This window comes from Alligator mississippiensis, chromosome 1 (genome assembly GCF_030867095.1).
Source record: "Alligator mississippiensis isolate rAllMis1 chromosome 1, rAllMis1, whole genome shotgun sequence".
NCBI lineage: Eukaryota > Metazoa > Chordata > Crocodylia > Alligatoridae > Alligator > Alligator mississippiensis.
Genome location: NC_081824.1, coordinates 181,673,844 through 181,694,121, shown reverse-complemented (window position 1 = coordinate 181,694,121; position 20,278 = coordinate 181,673,844). Strand labels below are relative to the sequence as shown.

The following is a 20,278-nucleotide window of genomic DNA, read 5'->3' as shown; positions in this document are numbered from 1 at the left end:
ACTACACATTCAACAGAGAACCTGTTACATTCATTCCTGATCCTAGCTCCCATCTGCTGCTGAAAAGAGGATATGATCACTCACTCATTCAGCTCAGGATAAGCAATTACTTCCCCAGAATCCTTCTCATGGTCACTAGTGTCATGAGACCCTATAGCTTCATCCAGTCCCTGAGTTTGCATGCACCTTGCATTATCTATGTGCTGTAGTCAGACATTTATAGGTCTGGTCAAAGTGCTTCTCTTTCATATGTAACTCTACTCCGACAGGCTGTTGGAAGGCTAAAAGACTGCTTCTCCTCTGAATTGGAGAAATGGTACTGTCACGTCCAGCAGAGCTGGGTCTTGCTTGTAGCTGAATCCAGTCACTGACTACAGTGACAAAAGTAAGTTGCTTGCTCCTTTTACTTCTATAAACTCTGCAGAACCCACTCAGCCAAGCAAGAATGAACCAGATTCAGTTTCCTCTGGGCGTTTTCAACACAATGATTTGCTAAATTCCAAATCAGTTTATGCTTGTGGAAACCTGCATAAGGCAAAGAGCTCAGCAAGAAGCCATTAGGGTCATACAGGTACAGCTGCAGGCCCAGTTTGTTCACTGGAACTTTTATAATGATGATGTCCAAAGAAGGAAAACAAAATATCCCCAGTCTTGCTTTCAGGCATCAGCTCAAGTGCTAGGGCTGAAAGTGAGCAAATTAAAGCCACCTTTTATTTGTAAACTGAGTGTAATTCATTTGGACATGAATGAAAGACAGCAAACTTGTAACCCACTTTCAAGAGTAAAATGACAGTTTATTCATGTATTTTGGGGTTCGGATATTTTTTATGCATCTGCTGATAGAAAAGTAAATACAATGTGATTTGTGTGGTGGCAGCACAGGATCCTGCTGAGAACAGGGTCCTATGAGTCAGGCATTATGGAAACACGGAGTAAGTCCCTTCCCTGAAGGGCTTAAAATCTAAATAGGCAAAAAAGACATGTTGTGGGAGAAAGTCCATTTCTTATCCCCATTTTACATAATGGATAATTGAGAGATTAGGTGAAGTCACACAGGGATTTTAGGATACAGCTGGGAAATGAACGTATCTCATCCAAATCCAAGTCCAATGCCTCAGCTATATAACCATCCTTCCTCCCTGTTGCTGTCCCATTTCCCATTCATGCTGTTAGGATGCACTCTGTGCCATTATACTATTATCATCATCACCATCCAGAATGAGACATACAGGGCAAACAACAATAAGCTGTTCTGGAGAGGCTCTAATGTAGCCTGCTACCATCTCACATGAGCTATAATCATATTGCATTGAAGGCAATTTCTATATTTTATTATTTGCACAGTGCCCATGGCTGTAGCACCTGGAGCACATCACATTCAATTTGAAAGCAAACCTATCTAACAGATACCAGTCACCATAATGGATGATGCAAATAAAAGCGTACGCTGAAGCCAAGCCGTGCTGTGATGAGACTATTTGAAAGGCTTAGTGAAAAGTAAGACTAAATCATATCCTGAATAACCACCATCTCTAAGAAATACAAGACAAAGCAAAAAATATTTGTCCCTTTGAATGCCCAGCCCCTTCCCCCATTCTGAACTGAGCTTTACCAGAATCATTATTTGAAATTCCCAAGAGCTTCTATTCTTCTTGTTAACTCCACATTCCTGCTTTCATTTAGAGCCTTTTTTAAACAGGTGCAGTGATATCTGAACAGGTGCACTCTCTGCAAGGAGGAATTATTTAGTAATTCCTAAGAAATTGTTAGAACAAGCTGGAGATTACAGTCACCATTATCAGGAGACCTGGAACTTACATAAAGGGATTCTTGCTGTTCTGAACTCTGTAAGGACATCTCTGAGAACAAGCCCTAGGGAAAAAACTTGAGGCTCGTGGAGTTTTGTCAAAATTGGCAGAGACCAGAATAACATAAAGCACTTTTTAATATATATTTTACTGTCCCAAACTCTACACATTGAAAACTGTTTTATTGTACAATAAGACAATTATACGTGCACATGTTTTTGCCTCTGCTTCACAGTAATTGCTACTGAGTGATCAGACATTATTTTAGACACAACAATTAATGCCCTGAATTGTGCTTTGTGAATGTCTTTAACAATTGCCAGTACTAAGTGTATCCATAAACAAACAGCAAATGTATGTGATTTTACTCTGAATAACTTTTATTTTACAAGTAGTAAAAGCAGCGGAAGAAAAAAGAAACAAATCTCCATGAGTCAGAGCACAGCACAGCTCCCTTCTCTGACATTAAAATCCATTCCACCCAGTGACATAGCAACTGCCCCATTTAGACAGGAACCTCTGTGTAATGTAAAGGTATAGATTAAACATAAACAAAATGTTTAACGAGGCTACATTGTATAACTAGATAAATTCAAGATCATCTGATTGACACAGAATATAAACACTGTTATGCAGGATCTAACCCAGGGGTGGGCCACATGCGGTCTGCCAGGCCACTCTATCCAGCCCACGGGGGTCTTTCTTTTCTTCTAAAAATTTAGAAAATTAATATTTATCTGCCCTGGGCTGCCTGTCATGTGACCCTCAATGGCTTGCCAAAATTCAGTAAGTGGCCCTCCACCTGAAATAATTGCCTGCCTCGATCTAACCTATGGTTCCTCCACTACAGTATCCTCTCTGAGATAACAGCCAGGACCAGATGCTTCAGAGGCAACATCAGGTAGACATGGAATAATCTCTCCTACACATTATTTCCCCTCTTATTCCCTAATATTGGTTTAAGACCTGAAACAAGAAGTTTGCTAAACTTATGTTAGCATCGGTCAGCTACTAAAGCATTGTCTACTCTTGTATCCATTTTAACTGCTCAAAACCTTTTTCCATCTTGCTAAATTATTTTCCTCAACAACATCCCGTGGCAATGAGTTCCACAGTTTACTTACAAATTATGTGCAGTTATTTATATGCTGCTTATTAGGGGAGTGCTCACTATGTAGATAAAGAAATAATTAGTTTATAGATAAGATGCCAAGGGCGCATGTAATACAAATGGATTTCTGTAACTGCTCTTTACAAGACCCTTACTCACATTGAGCAGTGTGTGTCTCTGCAAGTGGTTCCACTGATTTCATCTGCGCTCCTCAAAGAGTAACTCAGCGTAAATGTATCACAATATGGCCCTTACAGGTTTAGCATGACATTAGTTGAAGGATGTGATGACCAGTTTGTGCTCACTGACACAAAGCTAGTACAAAGTGAGACCAGCACACTCATATACTGGTACAGAGTCTACCAGAATTACTTAAGCAAAAAATAAAGACTTGTACTGCTCAAGGGTGTCTCCCTAGTGTAATTAGGAAATGCATTGTTCTGCAATTAAGAAAATGAATTAGAAGTAAATGTTTAGGGAGTGTAGATTGAAGGCATATAACAGCACGGTCTTGTCTGGCATCTATATTACTTTTAAGTTCTGATGGTGTTTTCCAACTGGTTTTATTACAGCTCTGGACATAGGTTACGCATAGGGGGTACACATGCACCCCCTGAGAGTGCTGGTGCCCGCCCTGAGAGCGAGTGCTCTCAGCTTAGGCGACAGGCAGAGGGGGCAGGCAGAGCGCTGGTGCCCCCTCACTGAGAAGTGCCACTGGCACTTCCAGGTGCACCACCAGCACTTTCGGGCCTGGCATCCAGCCACGGGGGGACCCCCCCCCACCGCCAACACTGCCACACCCCGCCCTTGCTGCTGATGCCTGCATTGCCACTTGTGGGCGGTTGCTATGCCCACCCAGCCTCAGGAGGCACATGTCGCCTATGGCTCTGGATAACTCTTAGACCCAGCCTTCTCTGTGAAATGCTCCACTTTTAATTCACTACATTAACCAGAACACTTTTACTCATCAAGCCAGCAAGAAAATATGTTATTCATTCTCAGCCCAATACAGTGGGATCTCTGTTGAGCATTCATCTCTGTTGAGCATTCATTATTAATCCTAGCTAAGTAAAATGATGCTAAAGGAAGGTCCTCTTCTGTTCCAGTCATCTCCATCAGCTCCTTCCATACTGCTCACTCACTGAATCTAAACTTAGGTATGCATCTGTTCCTGGAAACCCCACAAAATATCCTCTTCACTGAGCAACCAACTATATTTCAAGAAAAGAAAGGACACCTGAATTAAAAGAGCTAACAAAGCTTATTTAAAGACACCCCAATTCACAAGGTTTTGTTTATTGTACTAGATCAGATATTTGTTTCATAGCACACCATGCAGGAAGATCAGATAAAGAATATATTTTCAATCTGTAGTCTTATGTATAATCATGTTCATGTGATCATAGCTTAAAATACATTTGTTTGGTAATCACAGAGTGAGTCTACACAAGACGCTTTACTGCTCAGTAGAGCAGTTGACTGCACAGTAAGCATGCACATCTGTACATGCAGACACTTACTGCACAATAAACTGCTCTACTCGCGAGTATATTTGCTATCTGCAAATGCAAGCAGCAAATTTACTCGCAATTAATTACTGCGCAGTAATGCACATGTAAACGCTGACCAGTCAGCCCTGCCACTAGGGGACCAGCCTCAGCACAGCCCCAGGGCCCCAGGACTGGGAGCCTCTTCTGTCCCAGGGCTGGGCTGGCTCTATGCTAGCCCCACTCCCAGGTCCTTAAAAGCCTGCAGCCATGCTGGAGCCCTGGGGCACATGCAGGCAGCCTGTGGCCAAACCTGACCACTGCATTCCCCTGCACAGGCTGCAGGGCAGCTGAGGCAGCCTGCCTGCCCCCCCCATGCCACTGTGGCACTGCAGTGCCACACAGCTGCCAGGGCCATGCCATCCAGCTCCACAGGATGCTGCAGGCAGCTGCCAGGCCTGGCAACACCTGTGCCCAGCTGCAGCCATCTTTGGCCAATGGGGCCAGCTCCACCTGGCCTGAGGCGACCCCCAGCAGCCTGCCTGGACCCTGCAGATGCTGCCTGGTGCTGCCTCACCTTGCGACTGTCAGTCCCATGCCATGCTCCTGTGCTTGGTGCTGCAGGCAGCTGCCCAGTCCTGAAGGCACCAGGACAGTCGCATGGTGCCCAGTAAGCCATCGCAAGAGCCATGCTGGTGTCCTCTCTGACACCACACACCATCTCCCAGGGCCCCAGCTGGTTGCTGGACAAGACTGCGGATGCTGTGGCACTGTGGGGTGAGACTGAGATGCTCAGCCAGTTAGCTTGGGGCAGGTGCTCCAACATCAATGTTTATGAGGGGCTGTCAGGCAGGGAGCATGGGCACAACCGGGTGGTACACCAGTGCCACATAAAGGTCAAGGCCTTGCAGGCATGTGGGTCCTCATTACTAACCACAACCATTGGTCAGGGACTGCCCGCAAGTCCATGCCTTTTATGAGGCAACTGGACACCATGCTTGCACCCCGAGACCCTGGCTGCAACCATGCTGTGTACTCCAGCATGGGCGACCTACCTGAGACTCCATTATGGCCTCGCACCCCTGGTGAGTTATACCTCAAAAATAATTATGCATGTGGTATTCCAGAACATGTACTCCTAATCCAAAGCCCAGTCTTTTCAGAGTTTGCTTCAGACCACTGTAAGGGCACAAACAGGCAACATCATCCTTGTTCCACTGTAAAAATTGTTATGGAGGCACAAGTTGTGAGTGAAGAGACATCTGAGCCCATTGTCACACTCCAAGTGTCTGAAATCATTACTGCAAACAAAGGTAGTTTCAATCTGTGATGCCTTAAATGGGACAAAATCTGTTTTCTTATCATACACTACAGGAATTCCCCTGCAAGGGATTACCGCAGCACACATCAGACTGCCAGCTCCCTGACTTGGGGTGCCATTGCTCTGAAGGATACCATTGCTCCCATGCCATTGCTCTGAAGGATTGGGACCCTGAAGGGGACTGGGACCCCCTGGAGGGAATTCCTGCAGTGTGTATCTGCAAGCAGAGGAGTCCCCATGGGGGCTCCCCCACTTGCAGATGTGCACCCTGAGCTGGGGTGTGACATCCAGAGCCATTGTCCTGCAGGATCCGGTCCCTGAAGCCCCAGAAGTGTCGGGCCCAACAACATCGGTAGACACCAGTGAAGTAGGTCGGCTGTACTGAGACACATCCTACCACAGCCAATCCTGCTCCAAAGATGATGTCTGTTTATAGACTAAGGCAAAATGGACCATTCATGCTTCAGGAGGAGCTGAAGAATAGTGAGTAACAAGACCAGTGCAGAAAGGCTTTGCAGAAGGAGCAGGTTTAAAGAGAAAACTTGAAGAAGAACCTATGTGTTTGGCACACAGACAGCAGAAAGCTGGCTCAAGGGTAGTGGATGCCTTTCAATGAATGATTGTGAGTGGAAGGAGGGAAGAGTGAAGTTGAAGTTAGTGAATTTTCAAGTGAGACAGACCAGCAATGGCTAGACCTGGTCCCAGTCAAGATGCAAACATTTTTGCCCTATCTTTACTTCCTCCACCTTCAATGAAGTAGGGCAAGCACCTGCTATCCCACTTCATCTCTTCTTACTGAAGGTTTGTACACTGCATTGAAATGTAAAGCACCAAGTATTGCAGGAACTGATACAATGGTGTTAGGCTATCTTTGGCACCAGGAATTGGGGATTGCAGTCTTTAAGATACAGCTGTCATGGACATGTTGATCTCAACCTAAGGGACCCCCTGCAGGGGATTCCGGTGGTGTGTGTGTGCAAGTGGGGGAGTCCCCATGGGGAGTCCATGGGGCTCCCTTGCTTGCAGACATACACCCTGAGTTGCGGTACTGCTTCCAGAGCCATTGTCTTGCAGGATCGGGCCCCTGAAGCCCCAGGAGCAGCTGGGGCCTGACAACAGCTGTAGATACCAGTGAAATGTCCATGAGTTTCTTTGTTATTTTGTAGCTTTTGTTTTTTATTTCCAATTAAATTAAGTGTATCGTTAAAAATTCCTATCTTGGCAGGAAAGTGAACCACATAATTTATATAAATTTGGCAGCAACAGTGTGAGCTCTCACATCAGGCCCTGAAATTCATTTGGCTTTGTTGGTCCTCACAAGAAGGGCGCCATCTGTGTTGGTGGTTTTAATAGGGGCCTCAGAAGATCCTTGTCTGAAGGGGAATCTGTCAAATGAAACTGCATTGGACTGCCTATTTGGTATTGTAATTCTCATTCCATGTTAGGGCCAAATTTATGTAGCATCTGCACATAATGCAGTGATGTCAGCTAACAGCTAAACTCTGCTTTAGTTTTTAATCATGGCATGCAAGGGGTGCTATCGAGTTAAAAATAAAAAAAGCCAAAGCCAAAGGTCCTTACATTTTATCTAACTGCTATTTCATGTAGAATGCAGAAGTTGTCCTTGCAGCAGGGATCACAACCCAGTCCCACCCCCAGCTGAGATAAGTATTTTGACCACTAGGGATGACCCTCTTGTGCTTTTACTACTAGACTATTTATATGGAGTAGTGTGGGGGGTGGCACCTCCATCCCCAGCTGATTTTTAAAAGGAAGCGGCAATCGCTGCTGCATTTTGTAGTGAACTAGATCTTGTTGCTGGGTAGTAGGCGTTCTCCAAAAACACCTGCCAGATTGAGCTTCTCAGCAGATTGAAATAGAGGAACACCTAATTGTTAGACCAGTGGTTCTCAACCATTTTAGACTTAAAGCACCCCTCATTAGACTCAGAAAATGTCAAGGTACTCCTCAGAAAATGCCAGCTCTTAGTTTTTATTCATTTTTGACAAAAGAAAAATGATAGAGCAATTCTTGTGTTGCAAAGAACACAGAAAGACCCCAATAGGTCAGCCTGTTTTTGATACTGCAGATTCCTATTTGAAATCTGTGGATTTATATAGTCAATCATTTTTGCACACCTAATACTGCTAACATTGCACGATGCCCTGTGGTGCCTTTGAAAGGATCTCAAAGTACTCAGGGTACCACAACCCCCTGGTTGGGCTATACTAAAGCAGGCCTAGGCACAAACCAAGCACAAAGCTGATCAACCTTCACAAAAGAGAAGTGCTTTTGCATAGGTGCAGAAGCACAGCTTTCAGGCACCTACAGACCTTTTTAAAGTTACAAACTGTGAAGCACAAAGGGTTTAAGCACCTCCACAGTTAGAAACTCCCATCATAACCCAAGCAGGAAAAGTCCTACCAGCCACAACCCTAACCTTAGACCAGGGTTCCCTACAAAATACACCCCTAACCCTAATTCTGTAAGCTCTAGCAGCTGGAAACCTAACCCTAGTGTTGTAATCATTGGGCTCAGTAAATACTGGCATACATGAATGAAGAGAACAACTTTAACCATGGAAGATCAGGCAAGTCTGCAGTCTGGCTCTAACCAACCTGCTCCTTAACCGAGGGACCATCTCCCAATTCCCAACCTCAGTAGTCCAAGTAAGGGAGCATCTCCAAACTACATCCTCTATCGCCACACCTAGCACAACCCTAACCCTAGGATTAGTACCCTACCATAAACATAGCAGGAAGAACCCTCTCAGCCTACTCCTAATCCAAGCACTGAATCTCTTAACAGCTAAAACTAGCCGTAACCCTATCCATCCCCATGACACAGACAGCCAGAAACCTGCATCTGGACTGGGTTGCCTTACCACCTCCACCTCAAACCCTACTTCTTCAAGCTCTCATAGTTGCAACCCTAACCCTAAAAGTAAGGTTTATGCAGCATAAACACAGCTTAGAGAGCCCTACCAGCCCCAACCCTAACCCCCAGATCCTAAACCATAAGATCATCCTTACTTTTTCATAGCTGGTTTGACAAAGCATCCAATTTTACTTTTAAAATAAAAAATAATCATGTTGTTTTATTACCCACATCACTAACAATACTGTGTAGTATGCAAAATGAAGTGTGAAATTCCTGTTTATGTTCATCTTTATGTGGTGATTTACCTTCCGCATTTCTCTCAGCTTTGACAATGACATTTGACTAGTCTGTTTGTCTGTCAGGTTCTCGTACATTAGACCAATGTTGCAGTGTCTGAAGTGCAGACAGTTTTAAGGGAGCACATAAAGCTAACTCTAAACCCAGACAAGCTGTTTCATTGAAATTAAAATAAAAATGTGGTCAGTATCTATTATTAGTAATTAGTAGTAGTAGTAATATTCTTTATTATGGTCACAGCCTGCTGCTTCTTCTAGATCTCCTTCTCAAAGGATTTGGAGGGTGGAGTTTATAAATTAAAGAGAAATGTGATGCTTTATCAAGTCCGTATTTTCTCCTTTACCTTGTTAAATCACATCATGCTGATTCCTTCTCAAACCAGATGCTTTCCCAGCCTCCTAGATTTACACTGACACATCACTTCTTCCTAAGCAAAGCTTTCATAGAAGAAAGCTGCCACCTGATGAGCAGTGCTATATCTTCTAGGCCTCCTCTGGCATCCTAAATAACTAAATAACAGCAAGACTGATGGGTTCCTGCTGAAGTAACAGCTACTACTGCCCTCTGGTGAGGACATACACAACAACTTGGTAAGCTGCTTGTGGTTTATTTGTGCAGCACAGTAGTACAGACCAGAGGAAGGAATAATGCTCAAATGCAAGTAATCCTGGATGAATGCTAATCCATAATTAGCTCCACTGAAAATTAAAACAAACGCTGTATATATACAATTAATAGTAACAAAAGGGAACACATCAGGAGCAAGCTATACCACACTCATTATTTACTGTGTCTGAAAACTCCAAGGACCACATTTGATTTGGGAAACACGCAGGGTATATCTACACAGCAACCTAAAAGGTGGGCCTGCAGCTTGGGTAAACACAGCATAACTAGCTTATAACTACCTCACTTGGGTGCCTGTAGTAATTTAGTCGGATTAGCACAACGCACTGAGTCCCAGCAAACTACACATCTGCAGTTTATGGTACCAGAGGTCCCTTATTAATGAGACCAGAACTACCTAATCTAAATGTAGATCATAGGTATGTTTACCCGAGATGCAACCTCTGAATCTCAGGGTAGACATATTTAAGTAGCGGATTTAGCTCTAATATTTCTAATGTCATGGTAACAAGTAGATTCTTGGAGAACATTCCTCTCTCCAGGGCTGGCCAGGACTTCAAATGCAAAACAGGATGGATGTCTTTAAAGGTCAGGTATTCGTGAGGATATCATGCGTGGGAGGCAGCCTGAGAGCAGTACCCCATGAGGGAGTTAAGGGGCCTTTGTACATGCAACAAAATTGGCCTTTAAAGAGGCTTAAATGCCCTTTTGCACTGTTTTAACGGTATTGCTGTTTGCATGCTTGGCAGCGTATTCCACTTTAATGGCATTGCTGTTTGCATGCTCGGCGGCGTACTCCACTTTAAATGACACTGGAACATAGCAAGATAAAACCCCTATGAGGTGTTTTAGTTTGCTACCTAACAAAATGCAATGGTGCACGGAAGCTCGGGCTTGGCAGGCTTCCAGAGCCCCGTGCACTGTTCCCGCTGCCTTCACCCACTGCCAGCACACCCAGCTGCCCTCCTGTTACCTTGCCGCTCTACCCTAGGGGCAAACCAGCCATTCCCAGGTGGCCCCAGGCGGTGGGGATGGTGCAGGGGTTCTGGAGCTTACCAGCCTCTCCTGCATGCTACCCCAGTGCTTCCCTCTGTGGCTGTGGCACCACTGGGGACACCTGGGCCAGGCCAGGTGCCACCTGGGGGGCACCACCACCATGGAGGGAAGTACCTGGGTCCCCCATGGCTCAGGAACCACTCATCCTGCTGGCAGCTCACTCCTCCCCGCGGGAGAGGCAGGTAAGTTCTAAGGATTGGGCCCCCTAACCCTTGTGTACACGCGAAGGGGGGTTAGTTTGGTTTAGTTCACCCTAAATTGAAATGGTGGAAATGGTGGGTCTTAAAATAACCACCATTTCAATTTAGGGAGAACTAAACTAAACTAAACCCCTGTTGTGTGTACAAGCACCTAAGGTGCCAATTCCTTCTTCAGGTGAAAATGTATGGCCTGGTGGCAGGCTATTTCAAGAAAAAAAGCCAAATAATTATTTATGCTCTCTGCACCCAGTCAGCTCTTTATTTTCTTTATAGACTTTGGCTAAACACAGGGAAACCTGGCTTGCCAAAACAAATGTCCTGGTTTTTTCAGAGGTGCTGACTGCAATCGGAGCTGTGGGCACCTAATGGAAAATCAGTTTGTTTGTCCAGGTGTCTCCTGGCAGACACTCAGACGGATCCATAGTACAATAGCCTTCTACTTGGAGCTCATGATATTGTGTTACCTGGATGCCCAAAAGAACTGGATGGTTATGATGCCACTGTCCAGTAACAATGTCTTGACTGCCCCCAAATTGAAAAAAAAAGTCTGAGTTTTGGCTAGACCCAGACACCTATCCTTATGGACATTTTGACAAGTAAACCCAGTCCCCCAAGACCTTCTGATTGTCTACCGCATGACTCAGCTGTTCTATCCATCCACTGCATAAGATGATGCCATCTCTTCTGTTGGCACATGCAAAATTACACAGTCCATCAAACATTTGACTGTCTCAGACTCCTCAGGTAAAATGGCACAACAGGTAATACCAATCCAAAAATGGAGAAAAAAATATGGTAGCACCGACGAACAGCTCTCTGCCACCCCAACAGCAGCTGAAGGTATCCTCAAACACTTCTCTTTTCACCTCCCAAGCCAGCACCCAGCCCTGGAGTCACCAAGCATGTGTGTTGGGTTCCTTGATCCTTATGCAGCATTGCTCCTTATATGGTGTCCTCACAGTGAAATCCATCTGCCAACCACATAAAAAAACCACTTGCATTTGAAGGTATTTCTAGGCCAGACCTCAATCAGCTTGATGCCATGATTCATGCAGAAGCAGTGGCAGGAGTGGTGGTAATAAGTCCCCAGTGAAGTGGACAGGGCTTTGCAGTGTGCCAGCTCATATCCAGGCCAGGCTGGGCTCACCTGGGTCCACGGGAACAGGAAATATTCTTACAGGAAGGTGGAACAAGAAAGGGCCTCTGCCCTGTTCCCTTGTAAAAGCTCTTCTTTGCCAGCCTCCACATGTAGTGCTACACATCTCTTCTAGACTAGGGATGCTCAACCCCCAACCTGTAGGCCAGATCCAGGCCATGGAGCCATGTGATCTGGCTCACAGATCTTCCCAAGGGTCTGGAAGTTTGCCTTGAGTGGGGAGCAATGGTAATTAGAACTGCCACCAATCCCCTGCTGCTAAATCTCCAACCCCCATGGGCCAGAAGACACAGCTCTGTGCATGGGATCCCATTTCATTCCATCCAGGAAGAGCACACACCAACTGCTGAAACTTCCTTAGCCTGACAAAGGGTTTTTGAACCCGAAAGCTTGCTTAATAACTATTCTCCAACAATTTGGGTTGGTCTAATAAAAGATATCAAATTCACCCAAGGAACTTTGTCTGCCTACGTCCTTAGAACAACACGGCTACAACCTACATCCCTGGGATCCCACTGGCACTTGTGGAGCTGGGTGACGGGGCCCGATCCACACATAGGGCTGTGGACAGGGTGGGGCAATGGGTCCCACTCCCACAAGGCGGGAGGTGGGGCAGCAGTTTGATTTGGCACATGTAGGGCTACTGGGGCTAGGGTCCAATCCAGTAAATGTGGGTCAGGACTGGGGCAGCAGGCCCAATCAGGCATGATGCCATGCCTGTGATAAGGTGTGCAGGACTGGGGCCTCGTCTGGTACATGCTGGATTGAGCCCTAGCCCCATATGTACCAGGCTGAGCCTACAGACTGGATCTGGCCCACAGACCCACCCCGAGCACTTGGTTCAAATGGGAGCTCCAGCTCAGCAAGTCTGAACATGCAGGCCTGGCCACACAGCAAGCAATTCAGAGAACTCCAGCACCCCTGGCCCCGAGCCCTGTGCTCAGGCCACTATTCTCCACTGCCTGCCTAAAAAGCAGCTGCACGCATTTTAGTCAACAAGCAACTGGGGCCAAGGGAGAATAGGGATTGATGAGCACAGACACTTGTTCAGCTTGTAGCACAAGGAAGAGGAACAAGAAGACCTTAATCATCTTTTTGCGGATGCAGCCAAGTGGAAAAGAGGAGTGCGTTGAATGCGATGAAAAGGCTCATTTTTCCAGCAGTTGTCTGAGACCCGCTAGCCAAGTGTTGTGCTCAAAGAACAAAGACAAGAGGAAGTGGCTCCTCTAGCACTGTCTGCCTCCCAAAGATAAAGGAGGATGGAGTGCAGCAATCTGCCCAGCCTGCAAAGGTGAATGAGAGAGACAGGGAGAAGAGCTGCTGAGATAACTCTGAGCAATACTGTAGTGAGGGTGTACTGAGCAATACTGAACAGGGCAAAGAGGGCAAGGTGAGCATCCAATGGATTTTTTGTGCCTGTGTGATGTTCCCTGTCCTGTTAAGAGATGTCGTTGTGATCACACATCATTGGAATAAACTGCTGAACAGCAGATGAGAGCAGAAAGCTAATCCAGGGCTTCATGGTGTTCACTTGCTGTGCTGCACAGCTAGGAAGGGATTGTGGGAATACTCAACTGAGCTCCCAGGAAGAGGGGGTTGAGTTGTTCTTTTGGCTCACCTGGTACACAGCACTTGCCAGGGAGATCCAGGGCCTTCTGAGGCTCCAGCCCATCACCGGCTTCCACAGTATGGAGTGTACTCTTCAGTGGGTCTCTGTATTTAAACTAGCCGGTGTGTTAAGATCTCTGCCACCAGTCAGCAGGTTGTTATGTTGCTTTGTGAGGAGAAATAGCACTATATGAAATTACTGGGCGCAGAAGGCACTTGTCACTGCCGGTAATCACAGCTGGTCAGCTCTGCAAAGTTCTGCTCAAAGTCTTCAGAGCCTGGCACCTGACACCGAGGCTGCTGTTGGAGGGTCAATGATAGGTAAATGCACTTTTCAGATTCCACCCAGTAGAGGTCAGCAGACATTTTTATAATAGGATGCAATGCACTCACCTCTTAAGACAGATGGCTGGACCCAGCAGGAGCCTGGCTTTGGTAGCACAAGGAATGGTTGGAAGCCTAAAGAGATTACTGGGCACTGGAGGCTCTTGCAGCAAGGCATTTTGTAATGGAAGCAGGAAACACCAACAGGTCAAACCATTCATTATACGAAGTGGCTGTTGTAAGTAACACTGAGGAAGGGGACCACTGCTACAGAGGTTTCTCCTTTGAACTGTTGTCCTTGTGCTCATTCCACAGTGGGTGCAGATACAGCTCGTGCACTTGAGAATAGAGACTTTTAATTAGCAGTACCTGGAAAGAGTGTGTATGGAGTCAGGCTGCCTCTTGCTTCCTAGGCAGCTATCCTTGCTCCTTTGAAGTTCTTGCCTGGGGTCAGGCACCTAATCTTAGGTATAGCAACACCTAAGTGTAGGTGCTTAAGGGACCAATCTGGATTTTTCCTATTTGTTACTAAGTTTCTTTTGGTCATCATTTAATATTTCCTTTCACTGCCATTTGGCAGCTCATTGGTTGTTTAAAACAAAGTATGTATTCCTGTGGACTTAGTACCCATGGAAGAGAGCAAGCTCTCCCCAAAGTCACTTGGCTTCAAATACTGCTCCTCCTGGGATGGGACTATTCTCACCAACAGCAAGTTCCAAGCTCCTGTTCTGGCTGGGTGATGCCATGTATGGGGGATGTGTCCCATCTATAACTTGCTTACCTCCCAGACCTTGCTGGGTAATTCCATAGGGTTGGTCTCAAATCCTGGAACACAGGACCCTGCTATGATACCTTGCCAGAGAAACTAAAGGGATGTCTATACTGTTTCCCCAGGGCTCCCAAGGTGTACCAGTCTCAAGCTTACCCTGTGCCCTTCAGGACTACTCGGCACATGCCAAATCTAGAAATGAGGTAATGAAACTGTTGTGAATGTAATTTCCTCCTCCCCTTACATGATGGTACTCTGAAGTACACCAGGGGCAGATTTTGAAAGTGGCAGCAGAGCATGAGTGATGACACCACCATCTGATTGTAGCCGAGGCCCAGGAATTCATGTTTGCTTTTCCCCAGTTCTGAACCACCCCAAGACGCCTGCAGGACCCTGACCACACTTAGCACTAAGGTTATCAGCACCACCCCTCTGTTGCATCCGGATTTAGGATACTGACAGACTTGTTTATGCTACTGAAAACACAGCCACAGTGGGCTTCAACTGCCCTTTGTACGTGGGCACCAGGTTCATCTGCATTCACAGCACCAGAACCTCTGGCAGCCATCCCACCCCCACCGCCCCCAGAACTGGAGTCCTCAGCACTGACTCTGAACTCATTCTCCTCAGTTCCCCAAATGACTATAGCTCATCTAGGGACAAGAGCCTCTAGGGACTTAGACACTCTCCAAGGGCCATGATTCCCAAGCCCATAGCCCCAAGGTCCCTATGCTGCCATATTGATGTGGCTGATTGGGCCAAAGCTCCATAGTATGAGACTGAATACAATTACAGGTCCCAGGAAGGAACTGCAAATAATTAACTGGGAACCAGAAACCAACTTCAGCCCTATCTATTGACCTAGGACCCAATCTTCCTGCCTTAGTCTTGCAGACTACCCCATAAACAGAGAATATAATCCAGTTAATGGGACCCTACCCCAGTTTAATCTGCTTCTCCAGATTCTGCAGCTGTGAGCAAATTGAGATACAGACCCAGGGGAAGATCCATGGAGGTGTACTGGTGCCACCCTTCTTTGATTCCTGCTCCCCCGAAAGTTTAAAACCAACTGCTTGGCAGTGGCAGCAGTATTTCTAGCCAGGCAGCAGTGAAGGAATCAATTGACTTCATGGCTCATTACAATCTACCTGACCTCTTCTGAATTCTCCATTACACTGGTGTTAATGACCCTCTCTCCTTTTCAATGGTCTTAATGTTTCAGCAATCAAGCTATTCTTTGTTCTACAATTCTGCTGTCTGTTAACTGTTCCTGGTCATGAAGCTCCTATTTCACAGCCCTGCAGATGGCATTTAACTCATTCCAGTGAAGTTATATTTGCTCTTAATACAGCCCCAGGCCCCTAGTGTATTAGTAAAGCTTCTAGTTTATTCTTAACTGGAGAAACATATGTGTTGTTTCATATGTGATGGTGCACCTCTTCAAAATCTGAGATCTGCCCATGTACTCTTTAATACCTGCCTACCACTCTTTAAAAATGTGAAGCTTGAGGAAAGTCAGGGTGTATGTGCCCATTATGGTTTCTGCTCACTGGAACATCCCAAGTTCATGCATGGCAACAGCAGAATAGGCAACACCTCTTGAAGAACTCGATTAACCACCAGTTATTACAATATCACTCTTCCTTCATAAAGCCCCCATTCAGAGAATGGCATTTCCCTTTGGGGAACAAGTGCCAAATGTTTTGAGCGATAAAGATCCCTGTTGGATTTGCACAGTGCTGAATTTCAGTGTGCAGTTGGAATCTCAATCCCAGTTATGCCACTTGAGTCCATCTGTGAAAAATCTGTAACATTTCTACATGAGAAACAAAAATACAGCCTGACAGGAAAGGAAAGTGTTTTTGTTCAAGTATCATTATAGTGCTGCTGTTCAGAATGGCAAGATTGTTTTTATTTTGCTTTGTTTGAAAATAAATTGCCAGGGATGAAAACAGATTTCTTTCCATCCCCTAACAGAGGAGCGGCAGTACCAGAGCCACTCAGAGATACAGGAAATACAATGTCATATGCTCCCAGGTGTATGAAAGTCCTGTCATGTTTTAGGGTTCCTGGGAATCTCCACTGAATTCAGACTTAATGGCTCAAACCAGCACACAGCACAGCCACTGAGGGAGAAAGAGAACAAGGTGTTAGACCTATGGGGCTCACCCTTTTTAGACTCAAGGCCCAGCTCCATGAACTCTTCTGAATTTAGTGACACCCCATTTCAAAAACTTAATTTTGTTTTTTTTTTACTATAGAAAAAATTACTGAGCAGTTCTTCTGTTGCAAGGAACTCAGAAACACAACAGGTCAGGATGTTTTTGACACTATAGACTCCCGTGTTAAATCTCTGGGTTTATCTTGCAAGTCATGTCTAGGTGCTTGCGTACCTAACAGTGCTAATATGGCATAGCACCCTGTTGCACCATTCAAAGGATCTCATGATACCCCAGGATGCCACAACTCCTTGGTTGAGAATCAATAACTTAAATGGTCTGGAGTGTCCTAAGCATGCCTCAAGGAACTGTGGATCCAAATACCATCCCTAGGAGAAGACTGGATCTGGTTGCTTTGTAGCAAGAACCAAACTTCAATTCCAGCAGCTCTTGAGAGAGTTCAGAGCTGAAGCTGGCTTTGGACTCTGGAGCTGAGGTTTCTCACTGGGGAAGACAAAATGCTAAAAAAAGGAGATGGTTGGTATTTGAAAAGTCCTTGGGCCAAATTCCTCCCACATTTTAGGAGCATCTGACTCACTCCTGCTGACGTTAGATGTAAGACTCCTAGATATCCTTCTGTTTGGATTTACTTATGTCCTGCATGGGAAGGATTGGGACCCAATGTTTGTTTGTCACTGTTAAAATCTTTATAAAAGATAGGAAGCCTTAAAGACCTTTCCAAATGCTGTTAGATATTTCATTTGTTCTCTGTCATGCAAGAATTGTTCCCTACTGTATACGTTATAGTGCTTTTTTGCTACACCTTGAAAGAAGAGAGTGAAAATATACATAGGAACATCATAGCCTAGACCAGGGATGCTCAGGTCAGGAAATTTGAGGAGTAGTGGCAATTATTACTGCCACCCCTCCTCCACTGCCAAATTCCAAAAACCCACACAGCCAGATGGGTCCAGGACATCACCCTTTCCTCCCCACCCTATGGCCATTTTGGGGCCAGGCCAAACCCCCTTCCCCTCCAAGCAGCCAGATTGGGGCCTGGCTATGCACCCTCCCCTGCATGGGTAGGTTGGGGCCAGACCAGGCCCCCTTCCCCCCACGCAGCTGGATCAGGGCCAGGCCGTGCTCTCTGCCCCCCTCCACGTAGCTGGATCAGGCCCCACTGCGCCTGCCTCTCACCAGCCAGATATGACCCCTGATAGCCTGGGCGTTGCCCCTCTGGCCCATGGTGCAAAAAGGTTGAGCTCACCTGATGTAGGCAAATTGAGACATTTTGAACAATATTTTAGTCTGTCTTGGTTTATATAAAAATCCTCCTCTTCTGGAACTGAACTACTGAACTAGGAAGGATTTTAGTAGGATGATTTGGTCTGAAAAGATCCCACCTTCTTCACCTGTAGAATCCGCAGTGGATTTTTCCTTGATTCATTATTTAACATGCTTGACACTGGTAATGGATTTTCCCAGGAAATGTGTGTGTGGTGGGGAGGAGGGAGTGGGGATTCAATTGCACCTGGTGGTTCAATTTAACTAGTCTTACCTCAGCCAGAGATAGCTGGATGACTCCCTTCCTGTCTTTGTCCAGAAGCTGGAACATTTCTGAAGCGCAAGAGAAGGGAAGAAATTATGGTTGTCATGTAGCAAATTACTGATTGTCTGATAAAATGCTGAGGTTTGGCTTCCATTGGTGGCCTATGTAGATTTGGAATTATATTTAGAGTTGCAGTTTCTCTTAAGTATCATTTATAAGCCATTTCACATAGCAGGATACCTGGTTGCATCCACTACAGCAAGTTCTGCATTCATAATAGAACAGTCACAAAACATCCTAAGCTGTGCATACACAGTCCATGATACATAATATGTAGAAATGGACTCAGGAGTCTCAGGTCTAAGCAGGTGCTGTAAAAGGTAAATGAGAGAGAAATGGATGGAGTGGGGCCAGAGTGCTGGAGACAGCAAGGATAATTGCAAACTAAGGGTATGATAGATTTTTAAAAAGTGTTTCATCTTCTGGGAAGCTCCCTCAATGGTCAATCAAATGGAATAGTTAACATTAGACATACAATTATTAAAAAACAGTGGGCAGATTCCCTGCCTTTGAAAGCAAAGCTATTTTGTTGGTTGTCTTGCACTTTCACATGGCGATTCTTTTTTTTTTATTTTACAGCACCTGGCAATACTTCAGAACTGCTGAGCTCCTTCATTTTCTGTTCTGTAGGGAAACAAGAGACTTACTGAACAGGGTCTCCAGGCGTATCATGCAGGCCACAAAGCCATCAAAATCAATGGTCAGATTGCTGCAGGCGTAGCGGCCGACAATGATTTCCTGCACCTTATTGTTGAGAGTGAAACCTAGCACCATGGAAAAGACATGAATCACTGAAGCAGCAGTTTAATGCACTCTTTTCAATACAGTTTTTATGTGAAATCTTGCAGCTGCAGACAGACACAGATGAAGGATTATGGGCTATTCATCCTGGGAGTTGTGCTGGGTTCCATTATCTCTACTGCATATTGTCCTCTTCACAGTCCGTTGTGCTCTGGGGGAGACAGACCTAACCTTCCCTCAAACAACCTCGTCTCGCTGTATATTTGACAGTGTCTTGTAGGTTTACTTAGTCCTATATTCCCAAAGTAAGTCTCTAATGAGACTTGGGGCCCCAGCCAAGCAGTAGAGATCACAGGATACATCTACACAAGATGCTTCACTGTACTGTAGACTAATTTGCTATGCAGTAAAGAATCACTGTCTACATGTGTGTGGCAGTTAGGATGCAGTAGACTAATTTACTGCACTGTCAGATAGTCTCATCAGATACAAGCAATATCGAGCAGCACAGTAAATTACTGTGCTTAAACACATGTGTAGACAGTGACATCAGGAATAGTTTACTCCAGCTCAAGTATCTGAAGTATATTCCATGCAGAGTATATTCAGTCACATTAACTGCACATGTAGACTACTGTGTAGCCAATGGCTGGCAGAGTGGGTGAGTCTACACAAGACACTAGGTGCACAGTAGCGTGCCAGGCAAAAACTGTCTAATAAGCTACTGTGCAGGAGTATTAGGCTACTGCGCAGTAAGCATCACTAAAAACCGAAGCACTGGCACTACTGTGCTGTAGTGCAAGTTACTGCGCATTGATTTAATAACTGGTTAACCAAGTATTAAACTTAAAGCACAGTAACTACAGCACATTAATGAACATGTCAATGTGCTCACTGGTGCTGAGTTTTAGGGCTCAGTTTAGGGCCCATATTAATTCTACTTCCTCTAGCATAACTCAAAAAACAGGGATCCATTAGCCAAAATGTCCACCAGGAAAGAGCTTACAGAGACCCAAATCATTCAGGCAACTCTACTCCTGAAGCCAGGGCTGACCAGCAATCCCAAAAAGTGGACAGCACTGACCAGGGAGGAGACACTAATACATCTGCAAGTCTGCTCTAGCC

General features: G+C 45.5%; 1 protein-coding gene across 1 annotated transcript in view; it reads right to left on the bottom strand.

The window, feature by feature from the left end:
• Positions 1-16,534: 16,534 nt before the first annotated feature.
• CAPN8 (calpain 8) overlaps positions 16,535-20,278 on the bottom strand; it is a 49,695-nt gene continuing 45,951 nt past the window's right edge. Inside the window, exons 19-21 of the mRNA XM_006276636.3 lie at positions 19,060-19,176; positions 18,362-18,420; positions 16,535-16,770 (exon numbers count right to left, since the gene is read on the bottom strand). Of these exons, the coding sequence (XP_006276698.1) occupies positions 16,747-16,770; positions 18,362-18,420; positions 19,060-19,176 (200 nt within the window). The 3' untranslated portion in view covers positions 16,535-16,746. The remainder of the gene's footprint in view (positions 16,771-18,361; positions 18,421-19,059; positions 19,177-20,278) is intronic.